The sequence below is a fragment of the Mesoplodon mirus genome, assembly GCF_964341445.2.
Source record: "Mesoplodon mirus genome assembly, chromosome: 18".
NCBI lineage: Eukaryota > Metazoa > Chordata > Mammalia > Artiodactyla > Ziphiidae > Mesoplodon > Mesoplodon mirus.
The window spans coordinates 59039922-59067763 of NC_138994.1; the positions used below are offsets into that span (position 1 = coordinate 59039922).

Here is a 27842-nt window from a genome sequence, read left to right on the forward strand (position 1 = left end):
TGGCGACAGTCCTGACGGTCCCCTGCTGAAGTAAAAGAGATGAGGTAGCTGGGTTGAGGGCCCCAGACTCCGATCCAGGAGCCCTGAGGCACTGAGGGGCAGGAGTGACCTTGGGCAAATCACTTAATTTCTCCGGGAGTCTGGCAAATGAGACCTTTCAGCTGTGGCCTGTCAGCTCTGACAGGTTATTATTTGGACACTGGGGCCCAGGGCTCTGCTGTTTGAAGTAGCAGAGGGAGCTTTGCCATTGTGATACTTTATTGTTAAGCTCATCATCTGTCTCTCTCCCTCCTGGTCTCCCTCACTCCCTCACTTCTTCCCCATTTCAGGAACTGTGTGCCTTCCACCTTTATTAGGGACCATTAGAGCTTTACAGCACCAGCAGATTGGGTGGGGCCAGTCACAATAAACAGATTTAAAATGGGTATAAACGAGGCACCTATAACTGCTGGAGGTTAACACTTTCAGGGCCTTTGAGTGGCAGCCTGACTGCCCAGGCCTTCTGGCCCTGCCTGCCACAGGGTGCCTCTCTCCAGTCGGCACCTGTTGGATCAGGCTGGCAATGAAGCCCAGTGAGCCCTTGCTCAGCAAGGATGGAAAACCTCGGACCAGCATCTCCCATTTGGAGAACATCAGTTTGCCTGGTGAGCACAAAATAGGTGCTTAATTTATCTCAAGATGTCTTTTACGGATGGAAACAGAAATGAGCCTTCTCCTCCGTCGTCTTGAGAATCCCACTGCCAGGTAGAGTGTAGGGTTTACATCCCTACCTGTCAAAGACAGAGAAGAAAACCAAGAAGGTCTTATTCTCACCATGAAAAAGGTAGTCCCTGAAGTCTCTAAAAATCCAGCTCCCTATGACTTTTTTTTTTTTGGCTTTTTTCACCACTGAGTCTCTAGCCCAAAGCCCCGTGCCTGGCTTTCATATATTTGTAGAATGACAACCTGTCTTGTAGAAGGCTTCCTGTCCAAAAGCTTCATGCATAAATCCCCTGCTTTATAAGTGTGTTATTCACTTTCAAGCTGAGCATGGAATTAGTTTCATTCTACATAACGCATGTACATATTATTATGTAAAGCATATTCTCCCCTTTCTAGAAACAAGTCATTCAGCTCCACCTCCATGAATACTGCTTAACTAAAGTATACAGTTCTCCAAAAAATCCCTCAAGCTTAAATGCTACCAGGAAGTTTTCAAGGAACATGTTATTATTCTTTCTCCCTTGTGTTCTACTAATTTAGCTTCTCCTTGTTTAGTGTATTAGCTGAGTTTAGATTACTAGTTCCGTTCAGTTCTACTAGATTACTTCCTTTTTTAAAAAAAAGTTTTTATTGGAGTATAGTTGATTTACAATGTTGTGTTAGTTTCAGGTGTACAGCAAAGTGAATCAGTTATATATACACATATATCCACTCTTTTTTTAGATTCTTTTCCCATATAGGCCATTACGGACTATTGAGTAGAGTTCCCTGTGCTATACAGTAGGTCCTTATTAGTTATCTGTTCTATATATAGTAGTGTGTATATGTCAATCCCTATCTCCCAGTTTATCCCTCCTCTCCCTCCCTTACCCCCTGGTGATCATAAGTTTGTTTTCTACATAAGTGTTGTTTCTTATCAGTTTTGTAGACAAGTTCATTTGTACCCTTTTTTTAGATTCCACACATAAGTGATATCATATGATATTTCTCCTTCTCTGTCTAACTTACTTCACTCTAGATTACTTCCTTTTATAATAATCTCTTACCAGCATCCCTTGGGCAAGCAAAGAGCAAGAATTACTCTTCCTCAGCTTCTGTTGAGCAACTGAGGACTAGAAAAGGGATTGAACTTATTGCAAATCAGTCGTCTGGAGAAACGGGAAGGAAACTCCCCAGCCCTCTGGGGTGATCCCTAAGCACGTTACTGGTGCTCCTGGTCAGTGGAAGCCAGTGATCATCCACCTTCCAAGGTATCAGTGCCCAACACCTGCTGCTCCCTGGGACCAGCATCCATGAGCCTGCCGGGTGATCAGTGGCTATCTGTCATGATGATGGTGATGATGATGATGATAATGATGCTGGAGCTGCCCTCCACGACGGTGATGAAGAGGCTGAGGTCTGGCCGGGCAAGCTCCCATAATGAGGCGGCTCTGACACTTGCCAGGCCTCCAAGGATCTTCTCCCCGGGGGGCCACTTCCCAGTAGGATCCTGCTTATGAATAGGTCGCAGTGGAAAACCTCTCTCTTCTAAGGCAATTTTATTAGCCCTTCAGTCACAATACAGATGTCTGTTTATGGGACCTCACTTTTATGTGGACACCCAGTGGCTCAGTCTGCTGATGACTTTATAGCCTTCCCCGTTCCCCAGACCCACTAGGAGCATCATCATTCTCCTCGTCAGCCAAGCCTAGGGGCCTTTGTTGCAGCCGCATTACCCCTGCCTGCAAAGGCAGCCTCTCAGAAAAGACACCCCAGGAGCCAGACGGTGGCAGGGCTGTGTCTGCCTGCACAGACTTTCGGCCTAACGATGTCCATCATTAACCCTTCTTAGTTTTACCCTAGATTCCTTTGGAGAAAGGCGTTTGAGTTACTCAGGTTGCCACAGTAAATCCCCAGTAATTGATCCTACTGACCCCCAATAAACCCAAGGGGCCTAAAGCTGGGTTCTAACACGGCAAGTCTAAATTTGGGGCTCCCACCAGCAACCCAAACCCTTTAGAAATGGTCAGCCCATCAGGACCCTAGATAACGGGTATGTTCTTAGGCCTCAAGAAGTAGGGAACGGGTAGGTCCTTGCAGGCATCCCATTGGCCCTTTGCACTCTGGATAAAGCACTGTCCAAGGTGTCCGGCGCGGAAAGGAAGAGCTGCGACATCATACTTACTCCTCAGCACCTCCACCTCGCACCTTCCAACATGAAGTTGCTGAAATGCATCCATGCTCTCTCTTCATTTTGATTAGATGTTAATCTCTCTTCCTCCTCTCTTCTTCTCTGCTACTCCTCCTTAAACATACATGCCTCCCGTCAACCTCAGAAAACCCGGGAGATCAGAGAATAAATTATACCATTGTCACTTCTCCACTGCTCAGTCAGGGTTGAAGTGCAGGCCATTCATTCATTCATCACGTGCTCTTATCAAGAGGGCAGAGCATAGTCTGTACAAGGTGCTGAGGAAGGAGCTCATGGAGAAGACAGATGAGGTCCTGCCCTCACTGGGCTTACACTCCAGTGAGAGGTGCAGCCAAGAAAACAAATGAAATCATTTCAAACTATTAGTGCATCACGATGGGAGGCTCAGGATGTGTGGAGTCAATGTGGGGCTATCGGGGAAGAGGGAGAGGGGCCAGCTTCGGGATACTGCTGCTTCGCTGGGAGACCCTTAGCAAGAGATGGTGGAAATGACTTCTTCCTCTCTGAACCTCAGTGTTCCACTCTGTCAAATGGGCATCTGGGACACATTGAGAAGCAGACTGGGTAAAACACTTACAGAGGTCAGGACTTCTCAAGTACTCGAGGGTTGGCTGGGTTTCTTTCACCTGCAGCAGCATCTCCCGGCTGAAGTGTTGATTGCAAACCCTCTCTTGTTTGCCTGCAGAAACCAGCTCTCTGCTAAGGAGCAGGCGTGGTAGCCGAGATGGGCTTAGTGGGAAGGACAGGCAGCCCTTTCTACCTCCTCACGTGTGCCATTTTTTCAGGTGCACATTTATTTCTGTTCTCAGCCAAGATGCTTTTGATGGAAGCCTTTGTCTTTTCTTGGTTACATTTGCTTTGATTTTTATAAGAAAACCAGTTTGTGGGCTTCCCTCAAGTATCACTCAACTTTTACTCCTTGAGTTCAAGAGTGTTTACCGTCCCCGCAGGCCTGTCTGTGTTTCTCCTCTTATGAATTGGGCTCCTAACTAAGCCACCTCGGGTAGAAAGAGATCTGGAATTGAAACCAGCCCCATGTTTAAACTGCTTTCATCTTGCTTCAGATTTTTCCTCCCAGGCTTTCAGATTTTTAATCGCCTCAACTCTTGGCAAACATTCATCTTTATCCTCAGAGAGAAGGAAATATTAGTAAGAACCGGCAGTAGCCCTGCGTGACCAATGGGGAAACTGAGGCAGCATTGCCAGCTTATTTGAAAGCTTTCATTTTTGGAGTTTCCCAGTTTCAAGCTGGGGGAATTGTTCACATTCTTTTATCCTAAATGAGTGTCTTAGGAAGTTCACTAGACTGAATCCCATGTGTCTCTGCCTCTCTCCTCAAGAAAGTGACTCGTTTCGGGGAAAAGGGGGAGTGGGTTTATAAGGATGCAGTACTGGACCCATCAAGACTGGCCTAATTCCTCCTGGTGCCCCGACCCCCAAACCTCTGTTTTGGCTTCATAAGAAAGACAGCTCTGTCTACTTATAATTGATGGACACGGTTGTTTCCTTTTAGGAAGAGCTTTCTCCTCTGCACTCTCCCTCCTGCCTGATTTTAAGTTCCCAGTTTCCAGACCCAACAGTGCTGGGCTGCACTCTGCGTGAGGTTAGGAACACAGGGGAAGAATGTGTGTGACAGAGCCCTGGCCGGTTGAGTAATGTTTACTCTGTTGGTGGCTGGGACGCTCACTCGAGCTGGCAGCGGTCCACCAGCCAGAGGAACATTCCTGCATTATCAGGGATGGGAGATTGGCTTTGAAATGTCAAGAGTGAAAGGCAGCCCACCAGATTCCGGGTGCAGCTCACAGACCCCAGTGAAAGGGACCCCCAGGCTTCAGGCTCAGAGGCCATGTGAGGTCAAGCTGAGCCTCCCACTGCCCAGGAGACCCCCACCTCCCTCTTTGCTTCTTTCTAAAAGAGCACTTCTGGTCATGCTTTCTGGGCTGACGCTGCTGTTCTGTTTGCCCAGCATTTTCTTTCTCAGGAAAACCCAGTGCTTCTCTAACCTTATTTTATTCATTCATTATTCTGGCTTCCGAGGAAGGGAGATCTGTATGCCCATTTTACAGATAAAAATGCCAAGGCCCAGAAGTTGACTGGCCCAGAATCATCAGAGAGTCAAAGCAGAGAGATGAGAGAGTATGAATTTAAAGTGGCTGGACACTGGTGCGCAGTTGATTTCTGGAGTTGTGGAATTGGGGTCTCAGCTGGGTTTTTTTGGGTTTTTTAGCCGCACCACGTGGCTTGCGGGATCTTAGCTCACCAACCAGGGATTGAACCCGGGCCATGGCAGTGTAAGTGCCGAGTCCTAACCACTGGACAGCCAGGGAACTCCCTCAGCTGGTTTTTTTAAACCATTTTTTAATATTGAAGTGTAGTTAATTTACAATGTTGTGTTAGTTTCAGGTGTACAGCAAAGTGATTCGGTTATACATATATATTCTTTTTCAGATTCTTTTCCCTTATAGGTTATTACAAAATATTGAGTATAGTTCCCTGTGCTATACAATAGGTCCTTGTTGTTTATCTCTTTTATATATAGTAGTTTTTATTTTTAAAAAATATTTATTTATTTATTTGGCTGCACTGGGTCTCAGATGCGGCACATGGGATCTTCATTGCCTCGTGAGGGATCTTTAGTTGTGGCACGCAAACTCTTAGTTGTGGCATGTGGGATCTAGTTCCCTGACCAGCGATCCAACCGGGCCCCCTGCATTGGAAATGTGGAGTCTTAGCCACTGGACCACCAGGGAAGTCCCATAGTAGTGTGTATATGTTAATCCCAAACTCCTAAACTGTTTTTTGAGAGCTGGATTAGATACCCAGGACTCTATGGGGTAGTCCAAGCCCCTGAAGCACAGGTTTATGAAAAGTTTCTGTAGTTAATTACACCCTGGACAGCTCCTCTCGGGGGTCCTCCTGGGAAGCAGTTGCTTCCACCTTTGAACACAGTGGCACAGTCAGTCCTGTAGTACCCAACATACCCATCATAAAAACCACAGTGCTTTGCAAGGTCACACAATAAAAACCACAGGGCTTATGGGAAAAAAATGGGGTTAAGGGCACAATACTCCAAAATTTTGTCGTTGACACCTTTTAAAAAAGATAAGAATCTAATAAAAACATTAGCAGAGCTTTACACCTGTTAAATGCCTAAGAAATGCATAAACACTTTACAACAATAAATATGGCCTTTTACCTTGAGAAAGTCCTAAAGTTTGCCCATTGAAGTGAGCATCGGCAGGGTTGCAGCTGGTGAGTTATTGTGAGGTGGGGGACGGATGTGGCTTACAGTACATGCAGTGAACTAATGGTAGCTGGTAGTTGTTTGAAGAGTGTGTGTGTGTGTGTGTGTGTGTGTGTGTGCATTTCGTGTATTCCTATGTGAATGGATAAGCAAGGTCCTACTGTAGAGCACAGGGAACTATATTCAATATCCTGGAATAAACCATAATGGAAAAGAATATAAAGAAGAATGTATATATGTGTATAACTGAATCACTTTGCTGTACAGCAGAAACTAACACAACGCTGTAAATCAACTATACTTCAATTTTTTTAAAAACTAAAAAAAAAAAAAAGCAATCGTAGTATATTCCTATGTGGCTCCATTCAGCTGGGTGCAGATTTCTGAATCCCTCAAATATGAAACTCATGTTGTACTCAAGTTATTCCCTAATATATCAATAGAATTGGAACCAATCCACACCGTTAATATTACCGCAGAACTGACTGTATTTTCTCCTTCTGCCAGAAGGGATGCCCCTTGTTCTCTGGGGCAAGGATCCTCAAAGCACCTGAGGGCTTATTCCCTCATTCAATGAATATTCACACATCAGCCCCTCTGCTAGGCTCTGAGGATGCACTAATGAGCAAAAAGCCATCTCTTTAAGAGGGAGAGAGAAGGAAACATATCATCAGAGCATTTTAGTGCAGGGCGACCAGCTCCTGCTGTAAGAGTCTCTACTGTATGTAAAGTACAAAGGATGGGGCAGATAACTACCAGGATGAATCAAGGAGAGCTTCCCAGAAGAGGTGACATTTAGCCCTTTTAAATGATGGGACATGGAGAAGAAGGGAAGAGCTCTCCAGGCGCACGGAACAGCCTAAGCAAAGGCACAGAGGCAGGAGACGGCAGGGTCTGGGTGAGGAGTGGCAGGGCTGTGACATGGCTGAATGGCATGTGGTGACAGATGATACCAATAAGGCAGACTGGAGTCACAGCAGCCCAATTCTGCCGTTGAGGTGTTGGGGCTTTTCCAGAAGGCCGTGAGGAGCAGCGTGAGGTTTCCGAAGAGTGCAGTGACATGGTGCAATTTTGTTCTAGAAAGAAATCCCAACCTGCAGTAGTGTGAAGAGTGCCCTGGACTGGGTGCTGGTACAGGAAGGCAGCGTATGGAGAGGCTGTCTTCTGGAACCATAAGCTTCCTTCATGTTTTGTCACTTCTGACCAGTCATGTTGCATAGAAACCAAATGATCTGTCTCTGTGCCACATGCTGTCAGGAGTTCAGAAATAGCATCATCACCCATGATGCTGAGGACTGGGAACAGGTGAGAGTGGATACATCCTCTCCAAGGCCTCCGGGATGTCTCTAGATTCCAGCCAAGATGCCTTTTGCTGCTGGACATACTTGCTGTGGTTCTTAGGGCTGGTGATAGGGATGTGGCCAATTAGTGACTTGAGCCAGGAAGTGAGTGCAAAGTACATGACCACCTTCTGGCCTTGTCATTTCTCCTACGGGACCTCTGTGGCTATTAGCCTGGCATCTTCAGTCAATCACTATTAAACCACAGCCCTCGTCATATGTTCATTTTCAGAGACTGCCATGGTAAAGGGAGAAGGGAAGATGCCATTCCACTTCTTACAGGCTCCCTGCCACCATGCCTGGCACAGGATAGGTGCTCAATGAAGTTCTGTGAACTCAGCCTTCCTAAAAATGTCTTTTAAACAAAGACAATCCCCAAACAGGAGGAACAGATGTGTCTCGAGTAACTGTTGTGTGTCAAGCGTGGCCTGGGTAATTTCACGCCCATAACTCATCCAATGACCGAAGGGATGGAAATCATTAACAATAAAGAAACTGAAGCTCAGGGAGGTTAAGTAATTCCCCCAAGGTCACACAGCTATTATGTGGTAGAGCCAGGATTTAAACCCATGTCACCTGGCACCAGAGCTTATTCTACTTTGGTTCTCCTCTCAAGAGCTCTTCTGAGTTTGTGAAATACACAAGGACCTGGCCTCTCCTTCCTCTAACGAGAACACCGATTTCTGGTGTCGCCGGCAGAGACCTTGCGATACACCCTCCACCTCCGCACCCCCTTTTAAGGCAGCTGGCTGATGACAGCCACCCTCTCAGGAGCCTGAGTGATTGCCAGATTCCTGGTGAGAGGAGTGTCAGTGGGAAGAGCTACAGGTGCACCTGGAGCGATGAGCAGCCTCGCGCCCAGCTCTCGCCACACTCTGGGGAGAGGAGTGTGGTGATGACAGCCCCCTCCCCACAGTACGCACTCTTCTGGCTGAGAGCTGAGGGAGCTAGAGCTCACCCAGTACACTGATGCCAGAGCTGAGTTCAAAACAGGGATCCCCTACTCCCCAGCCAGACGCTATCTCTTAACCAGAGGTCCTTAAAGGGAAGTGCAGAGGTCTAGGCCCATCTGTCTTTGAAGAGAGCAGCTCCATCATTATACTCCTCATATAATGAAGTTCCGCTGGGGGAGAAAACAGGTTTACAAAGCACAGCAGCCTTGGGCTATGCTGCCGGGATTCTAACAAATGGCTCTTGCCTCCCTCCTGCCAGGCTCCCTTGTAAAGAAGGCTTTTGTTTCCTGCGGATATCTTTGGTTAATTATTTTTAAATAAATAATTATGTAGCCTGGGGTAGGGGAGAAGTCTCCCCACGACCCATATTCGATCACCAGAGGACTGGCCCTCTTCCTTCAGCCAAATTAAATAGGCGAAAACGAGCGTCTGTTTGACTTGAGACTGAATCAATGATGGGGACAAGCTGGGAGGTGAAAACACACCTGACTCCCAGCGTTATCACTGCTCTCTCAGGAGCAGAGATCTTGGGGAGGTAAATAGCTGGTCAGGGAGTCAGAGGAAGCAGGAGAAAAACAGGGTGAAGTCCAGTTTCTCCAAAAGGAAAGAACAAGAGGGCCAGGGGCCAGGCCTCCCTCCCAAGTTGCTTCCAGGACAAAGCATCAGTGGTTGCAGCAGAGTTGGATTCTTTGGAAATGATTCTCTGTGGAAAGGTAATTCCATTCAGTACTTAGAATCTACCGTTCATTGTCCAGAATTCTAGAGTCTTAGGGCAAATATCTTGGGCTCCATCCCTACACCAGCTCCCTTCCTGCAGCATCCCTAGCCGTGTTTGCCATTTATTTGGCATTCTGTTGAGAGCTTTATAGATGTTGTCTCTAATCCAAACTAGCCCTATTAAGGAAGCGTTCTCTTCACTTTATGAGAGGAAACAGCCACAGAGAGAGAGAGAGTGATTTTTCCCAAGATCACGCATCTGTGAAGAGCAAAGTCAGGATTGGAACCCGAGTTTGTCCAGCTCCAGAGCACACAATCTTCCCGTTAGCCCTCCTTGTTAGAAAATCCTTCGTTTAATTGATTTGAAATCTGTCTCCCCCTTTTCTACTGGACCCAGCTACCTTCTGAGCTCACAAGTTCCAGATCTCTCTCCTCCTAAATAAGCATCCTGCTGGGAACCCGGTGGCAAATATGAGTGGAGAAAAAGGACCTAATTTAACCCAACGGGATGGAGTGGAGGGTGGGAAAGAGGAGACCTAGGGGCTACGGGTAGGTGCAGAGGAAGACACACAGGACTGGGCAGGCGGTGTTGATTTGGAGACGTGGAAGTCTTTCTTCCTCGTAACCTCATGGTTCCTGTTCCCCACCACCACCAAAATATAGTGCTCCAGACCTATAACTACCAAATTCCAGTGCTGCCAACACCCCCCCCCCAGCAGCCCCTTGAATCAAAGGATGGGGAACCAACCAACAGAAGAAGCCCGCAGAGCATGCATCAAGCCACTTCGTAGGCAAACAAGTTGCTCTTGAAGGTTAGAACCCTGCCCTAGCGTTTGTTTGTTTTCTCCCCAGCCCTCTTAAGCTCTAGGTCATATCAGCCTTGGGGAACGTCCTTTGCACAATTCAAGGAAAACTAGCTTGGATCTCCTCTTGGCAAGCTTTGTCTTCGTGAATAAGAGGCTGCTGGTTAGGGCAGCTTGCCTGGCTCCCGGGGGTGCGGAGGGGGACTTTTGTAGGCTCCTCGAGCAGGTGGGGCTCCAGGTGGGGCAGGAGGCGGGGCAGGGGGCAAGCGGACCCCCAGACCTCGGATACTTGATACAGTGATGTTTGATCCTGGGGAACTGGGCAAAAGGGAAAAGGAAGGAGAAGTTGGCCCTCCTCTCCAAATAATTCCATGCCTCAGGCATTTGGTCTGCATCCCTTGCAGGTAGGAACAGGGTCCCCCGAACCTTTTTGTCCAATCCAAAGCATAAACCAGAACACTGTCTTTCTCAGCTCTGAGCTGAGGGTGAGATGCCCCAGCTACCCCTGGCTTTGTCTTTGGCTGTTTCACAGGCACATCAAGCAGGACTTTGACTCTGCACACTGGGCCCAGGTTCTCTTCCCCCTTCAGCTCCCTTCAGCCGCCTGGTCTCTGCCCAGCAAGGTCCCTTTCCTGAGCACAGACCTGCGTTTTGGTTCCCGAGCGAGAGGGAGGGTCAGAGCAGTGATGTTGTACACATGCTTGGTTCTCCCCTCCCTTGCAGACCAAACTGCAGTGGTTTACTAGGCATCCACCTCCTGCCTGTGCGTGCTGCCTGCCCCACCTCCCAGCAGACACACCTTCCCCTGGGCCCTGGAAGTCAGCCACATGGGACCCCACCAAAGGAATGTGAGTTCCAGAAGCAAAGACTCCTGGCTTCAGCCCCATCCTGACCCTGGTCTGCCTCTGTCCCCCTGGCCTCCTGGGCTTGGCCAAAATGGTGGTGCACAGAGTCTGGTGTATTTTGTTGTGGCCCTTATAAGGGTCGCTGGGCCAGTGCCTCTCTGTAAAATCCGTCAACTCATGCTTTGAAGCCCTACTTGGCCAAGCAATGCCAGGGAAACATTTCTAGAAGGCATTTTGAAGAGCAAAACAAATACGCCAGCCAGAAAGAGAAGGCCCTAAATCCTAAAAGAACTATGCTGAAGCAACAAGATTCAGAATCCATTCATTTGTTCATTCGTTCGTTCATTCATTTGACAGATATTTATTGAGTGGCTACCAAGGGAATACAGCAATGAACAAAACAAAACAGATAAAAACATCCTGCCCTCATGGAGATTACATTCTAGAATTCAAGCAGAGGCCATGCAACCTCTACCCTAGAGAAAGCTGATATTTCTCATGGGTAGACAGGGGAAAGAAGGCAGCTTTTCTTCCTTGTCATCCACCCTAGAAAGCAAGTGTTCTCGGGCCAGGTGGCACTAATATTCGCTGTTGGGTCTGCCTTGTTTTGCAGGAGTGCGCTACAGCCAGCCGGGAAACAATGAGGTCACTTCCTCCTCAACAATCAGTCACCATGGCAACAGCGCCATGGTGACTAGCCAGTCTGTTTTACAGCAAGTCTCTCCAGCCAGCCTGGACCCGGGCCACAATCTCCTCTCACCTGATGGTAAAATGGTGAGTACACCTGGGCCATTGTAGCTCTGGAGCTGATAAGATAAGAGGCAAAACAAACACAACTTCTCACAAGGCCTGCCTCAAACAATGAACCATTGTAGCCCCACAGGGGAAAATGGGGGCCGTCCAGAGTTGGAACGGAAAGGTAGAACCGGTGACCCAGCCTTTGGCGGGTGGAAGAGGTGTTCGGTTTGAACCCAGCCAATAAATCTGACAGAGCCCTGCTCTCGTTTTATTGATTGAATGCCTCATAAAGGAGCAAAGCGGGTGGGACACTGTTTGTTTTGGGGCTGCCAATGACATTTGAGTTGATAAAATGCTCATTCATGCCCCCCAACCCAGGGCCTCCAAAGCCAGTTTTTTAACCCAGAGAGCACCTCACTTTGAAACAAGCCCCCTCTTCCTCTTCACGCCCCCCTGGTCCTGGCAAGGAGGGTAGTTAAGTCAGGACTGAGTGGATGGCGAGAGGTGGGGAAGCTTCCGGCACGGGGGTTTTGAAGGACACTGGACGGCAGTGAAGATCACAGCACAAAATGGCAGGTGGGGTGGGGCGGTGCTTAAAGGGTGAGTGGGAAACACCAACTTTGAAGTTACAATGACCCGGGTTCAAATCCCAGCTCTGGCACTTAATAGCTGTGTAGCCTTGGGCAGGTTCTAGCTCTTTCTTTCTCATCTATAAAAGGTAATAACACTAGGGTTGTTGGCGGGACAAAGGTGATAACACGAGAGGCACGGTGTTTGGGTCGGTAAATATTCAATGAATGACAACGTGGTTGTTGTTAGGTGAATGTCAGTATTATTCTCCCTAAATGAAGTTATCTATACCCATAACCACAGCCCAGCCCCAGATGTCAGTTGAGCAGCCCCGCCCAGTGAGGAACAGACTAGTTGACGTTGAGTTTTCGAAGTTCTAATCCTCAGGCAACACAAGTGCAGCAGGGGAGGGCGGCTTCCAAGAGAACACGAGCATGACGACACTAGGAAGGGTAGGACGTGGAAAACTTGATTCTTCAGGTCATGCTCTGTGTTTCACGGGAGGGAGGAGCCGTGGGTTCCTGGCTTCCAAGCTCAAGGTGGAGCCGTGTGCCTTCCTTCAAGGTGTCTGACCTAGAGGCGGCGGGGGTGGGGGGGTTGTTGCAGGGAGCCGATACCATTCTAGACCTTGACGTGTGTGCCGTGTAGGCAACACAGGAATGGTGAGTCACAGGTGACTGAGTCCCCAGCTCCCTGGAGGAAAAAACAAAGTGTAATATCCAAGGGGAGCGCCACGCCTGGCCAACTCTAGTTTGGGGACTTGAGCTGATCACTCCCTGGTAGTGGTCTCTGCAAAAGGAAACGAAAGATGCTCCTATGGGAGCCCTTTTGCAGCCCCCTTGCCCACCTCTCATCCCTTAAGCTTCTTCTTTGGCTGCCTTGTGAGACCCAAATAAGTTAAAGGATTGCCCAGACTTCCCTGGAGGAGGGTGGGGGGGCCTCGCGGGAGAGATCTTGGCTTCCCAGCGGAGGAAACAGGTCTCCTCTCCTATTGCTTGAAGGTCCTTGGGGTTTCCCTGTGAGCCCTCCCGCCCTTCCTCCTAACAAGCAAACTGCCTCACCCAGGCCGGGGCGCTCCAAAGGCAGCCGCAGGAGACGCTTTTTTCTTCCTTTTCTGCTCGGCAGCGCCCTAATGGGCAGTATGTTATTGGATTGATGATTGACCAAGACAGCACACCTCAACGTTAGCAAACACCTGGAAGCTTGTTTGCAGGGACCAGCTTTTCTCTAGTTTCCAACACCCTGGCTCATATGTTATGTCACTATCACTGGATGCCCAAATCCAAGAGTCTGTTTTCGGTTAATATATAACAAGCCCATCACAGATCTTGGTCCAACAAAGACAGGAGTGGAGTATGGTTAAAAATAACGCAGCAAGGGAACTAGTGTGTCCACGTCTTGGGTTCTGTTGTTTATCAGCCATAGGATGGACGTTGCTTAACTTCAGTTTCCTCATCTGGAAAATGGGGGATAACAATGCCTGCATCACCGGGGTGGTGTAAGGATTGCCTGTAACTCTGCTGTTTTGGGGATAAGACCCATCCAGGGAATGACAGTCTCCGTGTGCTGACCTGTGGTAGGATGTGCACTTGAAACCTTCCCACAGGGATTGGTTGTGGAAATAATGGTGATCCATTGGAGCTTTCTTTTGTTCTGTTTGGCCCCCACCCCATGCCCAAATGGCGTGCGTCTACAAAGAGCTGGCCAGGTTTCAGATTGCAGTCTGTGTCTGTTGAACCTTGTGTGTTGGAAAAGCACATCCTGGATACTTTCACAGTATCAAAGCAGTAGAGCTTAATAGTGAAAAGCTCAGGCCTGGAGGCAGATCGCCTGCCCTTCATGGCCACTGTACCACTTGGGCACATTTCTTAACTTCTCCAAACTTCCGTCTTCTTGTCTGCAAAGGAGAGTTAATAGTACCAACCTTGTAGATGGTAGGTGTGTAAAGCACAAAGCAAAGGACTACAAAAGGCCACGTTGATACCATTCAAACTGTCTGGATTATCCTGTGAGGATCATGACCGATATTCTTGGCAGCTCCCTGGCTTCCATCAGTCCTGAAGGCAAATAGAAGATGAGGTTGCATTTTAGAGTGGGAAGGAGCTTGACCAAGGTGCCCCCCAAAATAGTAAGTGGGTGGGATTTAAAGCCCAGCAACACTGGGTTTGAATTCTGGCCTCCTCGCTTGCTAGTCAGGTGACACAGAGCTAATGTCTCAACTCTTCTGAGGCTCACTTTCTTTTTCTTTTTTTAAAAAATTTTTATTGAGATATAGTTGATTTACAATGTTGTGTTTCAGATGTACAGCAAAGTGATTCAGTTATACATATATATAAATATATATATATATATTTTTTTCACATTCTCTTCCATTGTAGGTTATTACAAGACGTTGAGAGAGGCTCAGTTTCTTAATCTGTACCATAGAGCAATAATCATCATGCCTTCCCTATGTGTGTCATTACCTATTGAGGACAGTCAGTGAAAGCACTTTACAAGCGCTAAAGCCATACACATTTCAAGTGTTTTTATCATTAGCACCCACATTTCTCTTTCACCATTAAAACCAGACATCGAAATGGCAGAGATTACTGTCACTCCATTGACTTTCTCCAAAGGACTGCATTACTCAGGGGAAGTCTGAAGGCAGGTCACTGATTTTTTTTTTTAATGACTCTGACATTTTGAAAAACAAGTCCAGCAAACAAGCTGGTTCTCTCTTGTTTGATGTGGTCAGAATTCCTTCTTGGTCCCGTGACCCCTAACTCATGTCTTGATGCTCATTTTAAAAACACAAACAAACCTGTTTGGTTTTTTCTTTCTTTCTTTTTCAAATTCACCTTGGAAGCTATGGGGTTGATCAGAAGGGCAGGCAGGAGATAGTGTCTTCCCCCCTGGGTGCTGGTGTGAGACCTATAGTCTAAGGAGCTCTGGGTCACAAGGGAAGGAAGAAGGAAAGGGCGACTCAAACATCTGATGTGTGTATCCCAACCCTGACCCACCTGTCAGCATTCCTGACGCCATCAAGAATGTCTGAGTTATTTCAGAGTGAGGGGGGACTGTCCTTTCCTAGTAATACTTTAAAAAAAATTTTAAAACTATAAATAGTAAGCTACTTTATCATGAATAAAAGTATGTTGTGTGTGTGTGTGTATGTGTGTGTAAAACTGAAAACTCCTGATAATTAATGGGGAAACATTGGAAGCATTTCTGATAATATAGAATCAAAGTAAGTACATCTGTTACCTCTGTTACTGGTTAATACTACTGGGAAAATTCTAACCAATGCAATACGACATGTAGATATATTAGTACTAGCAAGGCAGAGACCCAATTAGCATTATATGCCTGTGATGCCGTTACATATACACCTGGGAAAATGAAGAAAATCAATAAGGAAGAGACACTATTAGGAATAAACAGAAGGACTCAGAGTGGCCTTGGACAAAAATACACGAAACTCAGTAGGTTCCTCTTACTAATCTGTCATTAAAGTATAATGGTGAACCAGAGCAGGGGTACCTGGAGCCAAGCCTCACGTAGTAGCGTTATCATGACAATAGTAGCTCCTTGCCAAAAAAAAAAAATTTTTTTTTAAATGTATAGCAGAGATTTGGGAAAAGTAGAGAAGCCCAATAATGGCCGATCTCCCCCAGAAAAACTTTAGTGATAGTTGTCAGGGAAAAGTCCTCTGTAAAAAGTAAGAACTTGAGCTTTAGAGCCAGACAGACTTGGGTGTGAATACAAGAGTTACCATTTACTAGTTGTCAGATCTCAGGCAATATGCACAACTACTCTGAGCCTCAGTTTTTTTATCCGTGAAATGGGAATGGCAGAAGTATCTGCCTCGTGGCTCTAGTGAGGTTTGTGAGTTAATGCATGAGCAGTGCTTCCTAGAACCTGTACTCAGTGAAAGCTTCCCTGTGCTCCTGCCTGGGCCCTAATCTGCTACTCTAGGGAATCCCAGGGCATGTCTTCAGCTACTGTTTTTAGCAATCACATGTCTTTAGCACCAATAATATAGAGGGCATAGAGCAGAACAGAGGATACTTTCAACATGAGCCGGAGACAATCATATAATACACATGGGCTGAGGAGCCTCTAAGGCAAGCTAGTAATTCAAAGGTAGTCAACAAACAGAGGCACATGAGGGAAGGGATTATGGTCAATATTACTTACCACTCCATCCTCTGTACCTATCCCTCACTTGGTGCTTAATAATTATTCCTGAATGAATGAATGAATGAATGAATGGACCAGTGAATTAGCCATGCCAAGGAATTGCTAAGCCACGTCATTTTGGACACTGCTCTCTGCAACCCTGATTCTGCTCACGCTGCTCTTGTTTTTTTCTCTCCAGCAGATCTCAGTCTCAGGAGGAGGTTTGCCCCCGGTCAGCACCTTGACGAATATCCACAGCCTGTCCCACCACAATCCCCAGCAATCTCAAAACCTCATCATGACCCCCCTCTCTGGAGTCATGGCCATTGCACAAAGTAAGCTCTGTTCTTGGTTAGAAAACTTAGGGGCAGGGAGGAGCAGCATGGGAAATGAGTCAACCTGATTTAAAAAAAAAACAAAACAAAAACAGAAGAACTAAAGAAGAGCCCCTTAAAACTCACCCAACACTTGTAGGTTTGATTCAGCTCGTTTCGTTCCTTATTTCTCTCCTCAACAAGATTTGGATTGTTTAGCCTAAAATAAGAGAAAATTATGGAATGGAGTTGAATCTTAGTCACAGCTCACCAGCTGTGCATTGTGGGTCAAATCATTGAAGCTTTATGAGGGTCAGTCTCCTCATCTGTAAAATGGGTTACTGAGGCAATCCAATGACCGTGTGTGTAGACATGCCTGTAAATCGATAAAGCATGAGTATGTATAATATTGTAGCTTATACTTTTGACTGGTGTTCATTCCTATCCCTAAGTATGTGGTGGATTTTCCAGGAGGTTGGGTTGTGTTGATGTTTCTTTGTGTTGGCCAAGATGGAGCAAGACATGAGGGGCTTCCTTCTTAAAGGGGAATTTTGTGTGGTCGAACGAGACCTCCTTGGCCCACGGTGAAAACATACTGAGAAGGAACTCTGCAGGAAACTGTCACAGCATCTCTGAGCCTTGACAGATTTAAGGAGAAATAGGTTGTGTATGCCCAGGCCTGAAGACAGGGAGAGGGGTCAGGTCCTTCCAGCCCCAGCAGCTTACATCCCACAGAGAGTCTGTCCCCATCCATCACAGACGGGCCATTTCAGGGCACAGGGAGGCTGACACGGCTGTGCCAGTGGATGTCTGTCTCAGAGTAATAATGTTGATGAGTATTCAGCATATTTCAGGCTTACGGTAACAGCTCAGGCCAAGTCTTCCTTGTGACCCAGGGAAGCATCCCTGAGAAGTCTCGGGAAAGATCTAAGGGCAGTACATTGCTTACCTTTCTTTCACCCTGGGGATCGCCTCTCTCCCTAAACCATCTCTCGTCAGGGTAGCAACCCAGATCACTTCTGAAGAGAAGGACTTGTGCTCTCCTTGAGGGCAAAACAGGGCTAGGCCCCTAGGAGACACAGGAGTTTACTGAATGAATCAGTGTGGCTCTCTCTGTCCTCAGCTGCTGGGAGATTGATGCCCTCCCCATTGAGTTCTGTAAAGGGAAATGGGAAAGGAGAAGCCTTTAGAGGACTCACAAAATTAAGTATTTAAAATTTGCTGCCTTTTCACGGGGCCCTCTCCAGGAATATGGTAACCACGCTAACACCAGGGTTTGAGAAAGAGATAGGATAACTGAAACCAGCTTGCTTACCTTCTAGAAGATTTGAAAAGGCCTACGAATAAGATATCCCACCTATATTTTTACAACCAAAATGATACACAAACTGTCCCACTTACCTTCTCTCTTTACACGTCCAGCTTTGGCTGACACACACAGCTATATATTTTCTTAGGCACTATCTGAATTAAAATTTTCCCTGGGGCTATTACATATTTTTCTGTTTTGTTCCTCCTAATTTTTCTCACCCATACTTCTCTACCTTCTTACAATAATCTTAATCTCCTACTGCAGACAGCCAACACCAGAGTACGTTGACCTTAGAAGGGTGTGTGTGTGTGTGTGTGTGTGTGTGTGTGTGTGTGTGTGTGTGTACTTGAAGCATGATGAGGGTCACCAGAAAACGTGGCTGAGATGCAGTGGTCCTACCCCATGGAGTATCAGGATGAAGAATCAGTTACGAGTCCAAGCTTGTACTGCTCTCCACATGACAGGCCAATAAACCGAGAGATGAGTTTTGGGGCAAGGAATAGCTGACTCCTGTCCTGTTGAGCACGTGGGCCCTGCCTGGCGACTGCAGAGGCCCAAGGAGAATGTGATAACAGATTACCCAGCAGTGCCAATTCCTCGTTCTCTACTCACCTACTGGACTGGATAACATGCTTCTTAAGCAGGAACCAGTGCCCAGAAAACAGATGGAAAGGCCAAGAGTCACACTCCGCAGGAGCTCGAATGACATCAATGGCTCTCCATCCTGGAATTGAGGCACATCAGGGTCACAGACTGTGTTGAAAATAAAATTCCTGGGCCTCACCTCTAAAGTGTCTGACTCATTAAGTCATGGGTGAGGCCGAGGAATGTATATTTCTTAAAGTGCTCCCCAGGATGATTCTAAAACACAGGCAGGTTGCAGAAGTATGCCCTCCACTGTCATCCACTCTAGACAGCATAATTTGCTTTTCTGGGCGGAGATTTCCCAAAAAGAGCAGTGGCAATGGGCTCGGGGAAACAACAGCAAATCCATGGGGCTTCCTCGGGTACTGAGACCTTAGGTAGAAGGTAGGAAAGGGAAACAGGAGATCATGGTATCGGGTGAGACACTGCCTGGAGGAGAAGCCGAACCCCTGGGGAATTGGAGATGGCATTATTCTGAGTGCTCAGAGGACCCCTCCTCCCCAGTCCCAGCCAGGAGAGCCAGGAGGGGACTTGTTCCTCTTCCCTTCTGCTCATGGGTCTCACCTTTTAGGTTTCTGATAACAGTATCAGCTGGGTTCTGAGCAGGCAATTGTTGAGGTCTTGGTGCTATGTCCACGGAGGACTGCCTCCTCCTGTGAACCTGCTTATGGAACCCTCTCCATCTCAGGAAAGGCTCTCTAGGTGTCTTTTCCACATTTGCCTAAAAGAGACCTTTCTCTGGGATTCCTTCTTCTTCGCATTCTTCCCCCCACTTCCCAGAAAGCAAGGTCAAAGGAACCTTGGCAGTTTCAGGAAAGAGGTTGGGGTGTCTTTCCCCTGATCCTCACATCCCCACTCCCACCCTGCCTCAGGTGCCTTCCCCAGAGTCCCGCCCAGGGAGACGATGGAGGGTGGGTACCAGGGACATGATCTTTGCGGTGCCGGCCCCAGTTCTAAAGAGACCTTAGGATACAGACACAGTACAGAACCATGGAGGCCCTCGTCCTTCCAGAACAGAAAGCAACACCTACTGTAACTGCCAACCTTCAACTTACTACTTACTCCTTCCAATACCTGGTCCTTTTGAGGCCACCAGCCCTGTGCTGCCAGATAAGATATACCCGCTTCACAGACTGATTGAGTTGCAGTGTTTTATCCCCTCTCTGTTCCAGTCAGAAGAAAGAGCATCTGACCTCTTTCGGGTTTTGCACAGCCCGCTAAATGAGGGGCTTCAGGCTCCATACCTCCAGGACTGTGGAGGGGGGTTTGCTTTTTATCCAGATGTGGGTCCCTGCACACTCCTGCCCCCTGCTGGACAGACATCTCTGGGCAGTAATCTGCACCTTAGTGTGGACGCCTTGAACTCTGCTCCGGCAGAGCCAGGCATGGACGGAGCAGGCAAGCACAGGGCCTTGCAACCTCAAGGGAGCCAAGTGTGGGAGGTCACAGGACAGCTCTGGGAGACTCTCGGGTCTCCGCCAGATCGGTTGAAAGCCCATTTGCATCCGCAACTCGCTGTGGAATTTGAGCGAGTCAACTTCATCTCTCTAAGCCTCAGTTTTTGGGTCTATACGATGGGTCTATAAAATTGCTTTCTGTGCAGTCTCTTACGTAACAGGCTCAGCCCAGTGCCTGGCAAATAGCAGGGCCTCCGCTGATGACCATTCACATCTGTTCACCTGTCCTCCTCCCTGAAGCCATCTCTAATCTTCCCTCCTGTTCCCACAGGCCTCAACTCCTCCCAAGCTCAGAGCGTCCCTGTCATCAACAGTGTGGCCGGCAGCCTGGCAGCCCTGCAGCCCGTCCAGTTCTCCCAGCAGCTGCACAGCTCTCACCAGCAGCCCCTCATGCAGCAGAGCCCGGGCAGCCACATGGCCCAGCAGCCCTTCATGGCCGCTGTGACGCAGCTGCAGAACTCACACAGTAAGGACACGGGCAAGTCGGGGAGGGAGCCCAAAGGGACCTCAAGCAGCCAAGCTCTTCCCTCTGTGGGTCTGAAGTTTCTTGGAAGCTTATTGGTCCGGTCACGTTTCCCTACCTGTGATCAACAAAGCCAATATCTCAAGCATAACTCGTATGCAGGGCTGTGCCTTTTCTGGTCCTCTTCTCTACCCCCAGGATTCCTGGGGGAAGATTTGATGAAGGCAATTAAGGCCTGTATGGAAAGGGGAGCTGGAGATAGAGAGTAAGGGTAGCTTAGATGTGGAACGAACTCATGCCCCCTTTCCCACCCTGGCCCCCGTGGAAGAGACCCCCCAATCAAGCACAGCCCCTTTTCCCAACAAGCCTCAACTTAGCCTTTTCAGTTCAAAATTCCAGGCAGCTGTTACCAAATGATCAGACTTGGCATATAATTTGCCTCCTATTCGCCTTCTCTGAAAGTGAAAAATCTTCCAGAGTCCCCACACCCTCCAGTTTCCACACCCCAAACATCTCCAATCAAGAACCATGAACATGAGCAGAAAATACCGCCTACACATCATCCTGCACAAGGAATATTAGAGTTTCTGCCCACCACACAGAGGCTGCTTCCCGCCTCCAATTTCTACACCTACCCCAAGTCTACCTTTCAACCATTTAGTTCCCACCCACCCCCATCCCCCGTGTCTCTCCCCCTACCCCGTCCTGAGCCCCAGACCCCCAGTCCTCTGGCCACGTCAGCCTATAGTCCCTGGCCTCTGAGTTTGGGGAGAAATCATGGAAAGGGTGGCTTCCCTGCTTCAAGCACAGTTCCCACAGGGACACCAGGGACGTCTGTGGAATACAGTGATAGCCTTAGGGTCAGACAGACCTAGCTGTGTGATTAAATCCTGGCTCTGAGCCTTACCAGCTAGGGAGCCATTGTTAAGTTCCCTAGCTACTCTCAGCTTCAGTTTCATCCTCGTAAAATGGAAATAGTGTGCACGTAGAGTGATTACGGAAATGAAACAAAAATAGGTGTGAACTGTGTTTGGTAAGCGTTAAGAGTTGTAAAAATGCAAGTGATTATTTACTAAGGGACTCTTTAATAGAAGGAGGCAGGGATGGGAAAGAGGATTTCAGTTTCTCCTCCAGCTGCCTCAGGCAGAGCTGTGGGTCTGAGGGAGACCAGCCAAGTTCAGGGTTCTTCTATGCTCGGGGCTCTATCCCCAGGCCTGTGGAGCTGGTTTCTAAGTACCATCTCACATTCCAATCACATTTTCGAGGCTTTAAAAAAATCTGCCACAGCCTGCAGCAGAGTCTGGGACCACAGGTGTACCACGGCCCTTCCTCCCAGGGCCAATATGCTCCCCACTTGGCCCCGCCCCTCACCTGGGCAGGATTCCTCAGTGGCGAGGCCCGGGCATGACAGTCAGAGAGTGGTCACCAGTGACCTGTGGACTGCCATGGCCCAGCTGGCCTGGCTGGCTCTGAAGAGATAGCTCATGGGGCCCCAGGCCAGGAAATAACCAGCCTCCCTCCAAGGGAAAGGCAGGCTGAGGCGGCGGGCTGTGACCTTCACCCCCGTTCCCAAGTGGAGGACTCCTTGGTAGAACAAGCTGGTCCCTCCCTCAAGGCCAAACATCCACATGCTTTCTGGGTTGGTCATGTGACCTGGAATGTACATGACTCTTATGGTTGAACTAGCATGAGTCAAAGGTTCCAGACTTGGTGGACACATGCTAGAAGAACAAAAAGTGGGCCACATGCTCCTGGAGGTTTTATTGGAATCTAGTCTCCTTTTGTCCATCAGCCTTCATATTTGTGTGATGTCATAAGGCATTTTACTGCACACTGGAACAGCCCAGAATTATACAAGTAATGACATCCATGTCCATTTACAATTATTAATTAATCTACAGTTGCTAGCACGAGACCTGGTACTTGAGTCATGGCAGAAACAGTAGGCAAACAGGCCAGCTCCTTCATTTTGCCAGCTACTTAGAACTTTTTTTTGCCTTAAGTTCTCAGATGCACCACATATGCCTAAGGATCACTTGTTGATGCCCAGGAGTCTAATACTTTGTTGAAAGTCAGGGGGAAAGAAGTGCTCCCATCCCAGAAGTGCCATCCACCACTGCATACCAGGCACTGTGCAAAGCTATTGATCTGTTTGGTATGAAGTGCTTTAAACACAAACTCTTCTAATCCTATATCATTCCCATTTTAGAGGTGAGGAAACTGAGGCTAACTGAGTTGATTAAGGAGCCAGGATTTAAACGCATGGCCGTTCTTTTTATCACATCACACTGCCTTGCCAGACAGAACCACCACCACCACCACCTTCCTTTTATCTGCCTGGGGAAGCAGGAGCAGTGGTGTGGGACGGAGGTGGCGGGGGTCTGTAGCTATGCTCACGCCTGTGTGATCTACACCTTGATTTTGTCTTCACTTTGTCTCTCTAGTGTATGCACACAAGCAGGAACCCCCCCAGTATTCCCACACCTCCCGGTTTCCATCTGCAATGGTGGTCACAGATACCAGCAGCATCAGTACGCTCACCAACATGTCTTCCAGTAAACAGGTAATGCCGGCAAGGAGATGCTGGGGGGAGGGGAGGGATGACTATGGCTACTCATGTGCAGAGAGTGCGGTAAGTGTGGACTCAGCCACAAGCGTGAGCCTTCTGAGGCTCCCCTGGTACTTGCTAAAGGAATCCCTGAGGTCACAGGGCAAAGAAGATGGGCCACAGCCTGAAGGGCAGGGACTTATTGCTCCACCCAGTACTGAAGTTTGATCAGTTGCTAGAGACTGGATTACACAGAGCCTATAGGCACTGAGATTGAGTATCTCCAATGGATTGATCAGTGAGCCACGGAAAAGGTATTCCCAAGGAGGGCTCAGAAAGTCAGACCCCCTGCGGGGTTCCATGCTTTGCAAGAAGGATCCCTGAGGATTTCCCACCAATAGAGAAAGTGAACAGTGAGTCCTCAGGCTGATTCACCCAGTCCAGGACCCATGTTCGACCCCCAGCGCTGTAAGCTCTAGAGAATGATGCAATTCTGCCAACCCATGGGGACTCCCCAGTAGACCGCCTGGCCTTGCCAGGGACCTGCATTTACTTGGTGTTTTACAGAGAAACTTAGAATCAACTTCCTGGTGCATTGAAAGTGGGGAATCCAGAGGCTTAGTCACCATGTCAGTTGATGACGAATGCCCACCTCCACATAGCGGGGATGGAGAGTAAAGATCACCCATGGTGAGGCTGTAGCTTGGACAGCTGGACTGGAATGAGATGCCGAGAGTTAGAAAACAGGACAAGATGTCTGAACACAGGTCACAATTCCAGAGTAACACAATAGGACCTTTTAGTAGCTGGGGTCTGTGCAGTGTGGGAACTGTTTGGCCTTTATTGATCGCTAGATAAGTAGGCGACAACCTTGAACTTCATGTCAGATGCTCTCGGCAGGGTTTGGTCCTGTTGCTGGTCTTTTTTTCCCTCAAATCCCACCTCATCCAGCGCCATGTGTTTCTGAGCAAGTTCTTTCACGGGCTCAGCCTTCTCTGTCCTTCCTTTGCCCCCATCTCCTCCTGGTCCTCCGGCATCAAACAGGTGGGTTCAATTCCTGGCTTTGCCACTTGCTTGGTGACCTTGACTTCTGTGAGCCGTCACTTTCTTCATCTCTAAAACAAATCATAACATCTGCTTGTTCTGAGAATTTGATGATGTCATGTAGATTAAGCACCTGGCACATCTTGGATGCCGAAACACATACAACTTAGGCATCCAGGCTCTGGAACTGGGGGTGTTGGGGAGGGAGAGGTGTGTGGGACCTGCTTTGCTACTCTTCTCTCACCCATTGGAAGATGAAAGGACAGCCCCCCTCGCCCTGCCCTTCCACTCCCATGTGATTTCCCACTCTCTGTAGCGAGCAGGGAAAACATTTATCTGTGCTCACAAATCTCAATCAGGGGGGCAGCCAGGCGCAGCAGCCCTGCTTGGGAATACCTTCCCCTTTGAAAGGTTTATCAATCCATCTGCCGCTTGGTCAGCCCTAGATGGGGCTGTGATTAATGATTCCTGTCTTTCCCAAGTTGACTTTGATGCTTGCTTGTTGAAACAAGTCCTCTGAATTCAGGAAATGGTCTCTTAATCAAAATGCTTCGAGATGCTCTCTGAGACGCTGCACCGGCCCCCAGCCGGCTTCTCCCCTCCACCGGACAGAGTGGCCAGCCGACCTTGAAGCCGCACGGACGGCCCTCTAGAACTACTGTGAAGTTGTTTCCGAGTCCCCGGATATTTCAGGAGTCTATGATGGACTCACTTCTAGGCTGATGATAACATTTAGTAAGGATAAAACTTCATATAGCACTTTACAGTTTACATGGATACTTCTCATGAGCATTATCTCACCATTTTCTTTTTTACCAAAACCTCCTAAGAAGTACAAACAAATGAACCGAGGCTCAGAGATGCAGGGTCACCTGCCCAAAGTCACATAGATGATATTCTGGAGCCAAACTTCCGGACTTTGGTCTTTGATTCTAAATCCTGGACTCTTTCCACTTAAACAATACTTGTCTTCCAATACCCATCTTTAAAACACCCGTGGTGGGCTTCCCTGGTGGCGCAGTGGTTGAGAGTCCGCCTGCCGATGCAGGGGACACGGGTTCGTGCCCCTGGTCTGGGAGGAGCCCACATACCGCGGAGCGGCTGGGCCCGTGAGCCGTGGCCGCTGAGCCTGCGCGTCCGGAGCCTGTGCTCCGCAACGGGAGAGGCCGCAACAGTGAGAGGCCAGCGTACCGCGAAACAAAAAAAAAAACAAAAAAAAACACCCGTGGTAATCGCTGCTCTTGTGGTCTTTAACGGTCAGGAACAAGAGTAAAAATTAAGCCCACATACTGTATTCCAGTCAGGAAACTTTCTTGCTACAAACTACAGGAGAAGAGGAAATAGGAAAGACAGAATGAAGTAAAAAGAGGGTAAAGATGCCGTCTCCTGGCAGCAGAAGGAGCCCAAGGTGAAGAAAAGTTGTACAAACTCTGTTCCAAAGGCGAAGAGTCAGAAGTGAGTTCTGGAAGAGAATTGGTGGCAATTCTGCTTTTTTGTTGTTTTAAAGTAGTATTTTCCAAAAAGAGTTTCAAGGCTATTGCTAGGAATCAGGGGCCCATGGCATGAGGAGAAGATTCCATGGTCGAATTGGTTGGGGAAACAGCTGGGCTAAACAGAAATCCCACAGGGCAGGGCATCTCAGAATCTTTCCTGTGCTGATGTGGGCAGTGAATAGAGATCCATCCCAGGCAGTGCTGCTTTAGAGGCATCGTAGAATGCTAGGAAAAACCAACATGCTTGAGCCAATCCCAGCTCCTTCACCCCTGCTACACGACCTTGGGCAGTTAATTCGTGGTTGTGAGACTAAGTTTCTTCATCTCTAAAGGGGAAAATCCCACCTCCCTCTTACAGAATATTCAAAGTGCCTGAAGACCATGCGTAGTACAGAGTCACGTGCTCGAAGTGATAGCTTCCTCCCTGTTCCTACCCCTTTCTGTCTGTGATCCTTTAGGAGACACCTTCCATTAGCTCCTTCAATATTTAACTCACTGCTTGGTCTGCATGTGATCAAAGGAGGTTCTGACAATAACATTTCTCAGGGTTAGGACCGTCTCTCAAGCGCATCCTGTCTCTTGGGCCCAGGCTCCAGATCCCTGCTTCCCGTTCTCCTGCCGGCACAAGGATGCCTTCTCACGCATCTCCCAGGAGAAAAGCAAATAGTTCAGGGCCTCTCAAAGCACCCAAGCCCTTTGTGTGTAGCCAAATGCCTGGGCTTTAGTAGATGTTCAGTAAATGTGAATGAATGAATGAATGAATGAATGAATGAGTGAATTCAGATCTAGCATTTTTTGACTGCCTCCCATTTGCCACACAGCACTCCAGATGCTTGTCCATCTTAATTTCCTGGCTAATCCTCCCACCCATCCTGCGAGGTAGAAATTTGTATGCCTGATTTATAGAGCAAAAACCTGAATTTCAAAGATGGGGAAGAATCTGCCCAAACTCACATGATGGTAAATCTGGAGTTGGAGTTCCAGACTTTGGTTCTTCTCACTCCACATCCATTAAACAACATTCACCTTCTAAGATCCATTTTTTTAACATTTATTTATTTATTTATTTTTGGCTGTGCCATGCCACATGGCATGCGGGGATCTTCCCCAACCAGGGATTGAACCCGTGCCCCCTGTGTTGGGAGCATGGAGTCTTAACCACTGGACCGCTAGGGAAGTCCTAAGATCCATTTTTAAAGTACTCATAGAAATGACCCAAGGTTATGCCAGTATAAGGCTAAAGCCAGCATTTGACCTTGAATCTGTCTGATCCCAGTATTTTCCATTGTCAAGACAGACATGCCCCAGGGCCTCGTGGTTCATGTTTCGGGAACCTCAGGCTGGAACTTTCTTGCTGGGAATCCTTGGCAGCTACTGCCCTCCGTCCTTTCCAGAGCTTATGCCCCATTCCCCCCTTCTCAACCCTTGGTGCTGGCGAGTTACCACCTAAGTGGGTCTCTGCCTGAGCCTCCTGCAAAACGCCAGCCTGCCAGCCTGGAAACCAGACCACAGCAAGCACCAACCTTGGCTAGAACAAGTGTGGGCAGGCTGTGAGCCCACTCCTATTTCCACAACTTCTCTACCCACCGCTCCACTTCCTAGTTTACATAGAGAGAGGTCAGGAGAGGACCCCTGGAGCAGTCACCTGTCAGGGGTGCTGACGAGAGGAGGTGGGCAGCCTCATCGTCATAAACGCCCTGCAGCTGCTCCCCACCCTCCCGACCTTCCCCACTGGCAGTGTGGGCTGATGTAGAGCTGATGTGGGCGCGAGGCAGACCCGGGCTCAAGATTCTACCATTGTCTACCTGTGTGACCAAAGGGAAAAGTCTAGCGTCTCTGAACTTCAGTTTCCTCACCTTTAACATGAAGATAACAATTCCTCCTTCGTGAGATCATTGAAAGGACAAAACGCAATAAAACTTGTAAAACACTCAGCTCGGCGCTTGGCTGGAAACACCCAGTCCGTGGCAGTTGGGTCAATCCTGGCTTTCCATGATGGTAACCTTGAGTGTCTCTCGAGCTTAGGAAGGAGGATTTTAAATGGCAAAGGGCATTTATTTCCCCCTGGTGTCCCACTCAAAATAAAAGGCAGTAATCTTTTTTTTTTAATTTTACAATTCATTTAATGGCAACGGGTAATCATCAAATTAGCAATAGTTATCTTCAAAAGTTATTACACTATAGCTGTGCTACCATTTCTCAAGGTTGATTGGATGCCTAGAGTCACAGACATTTCCCATGTAAGAGTCATCACATAAATCAGACTTGGTTTATCACCAGCATTTATAAAACCAGACCTAGG

The 27842-nt window shown here is 48.1% G+C and overlaps 1 protein-coding gene across 10 annotated transcripts in view; it reads left to right on the forward strand.

Annotated features, from left to right (window-relative positions):
* HNF1B (HNF1 homeobox B) overlaps window positions 1-27842 on the forward strand; it is a 92257-nt gene that overhangs the window by 19940 nt on the left and 44475 nt on the right. For 4 of the 10 annotated variants that reach the window (XM_082603552.1, XM_082603550.1, XM_082603554.1 and 1 more), the window contains exons 5-8: window positions 11409-11569; window positions 16467-16599; window positions 20264-20458; window positions 22900-23018. In XM_082603552.1, the coding sequence (XP_082459678.1) occupies window positions 11409-11569; window positions 16467-16599; window positions 20264-20458; window positions 22900-23018 (608 nt within the window). Of the gene's footprint in view, window positions 1-11408; window positions 11570-16463; window positions 16600-20263; window positions 20459-22899; window positions 23019-27842 lie in introns of all 10 variants that reach the window. The other 6 variants (XM_082603548.1, XM_082603551.1, XM_082603553.1 and 3 more) reach the window with 3 other exon arrangements.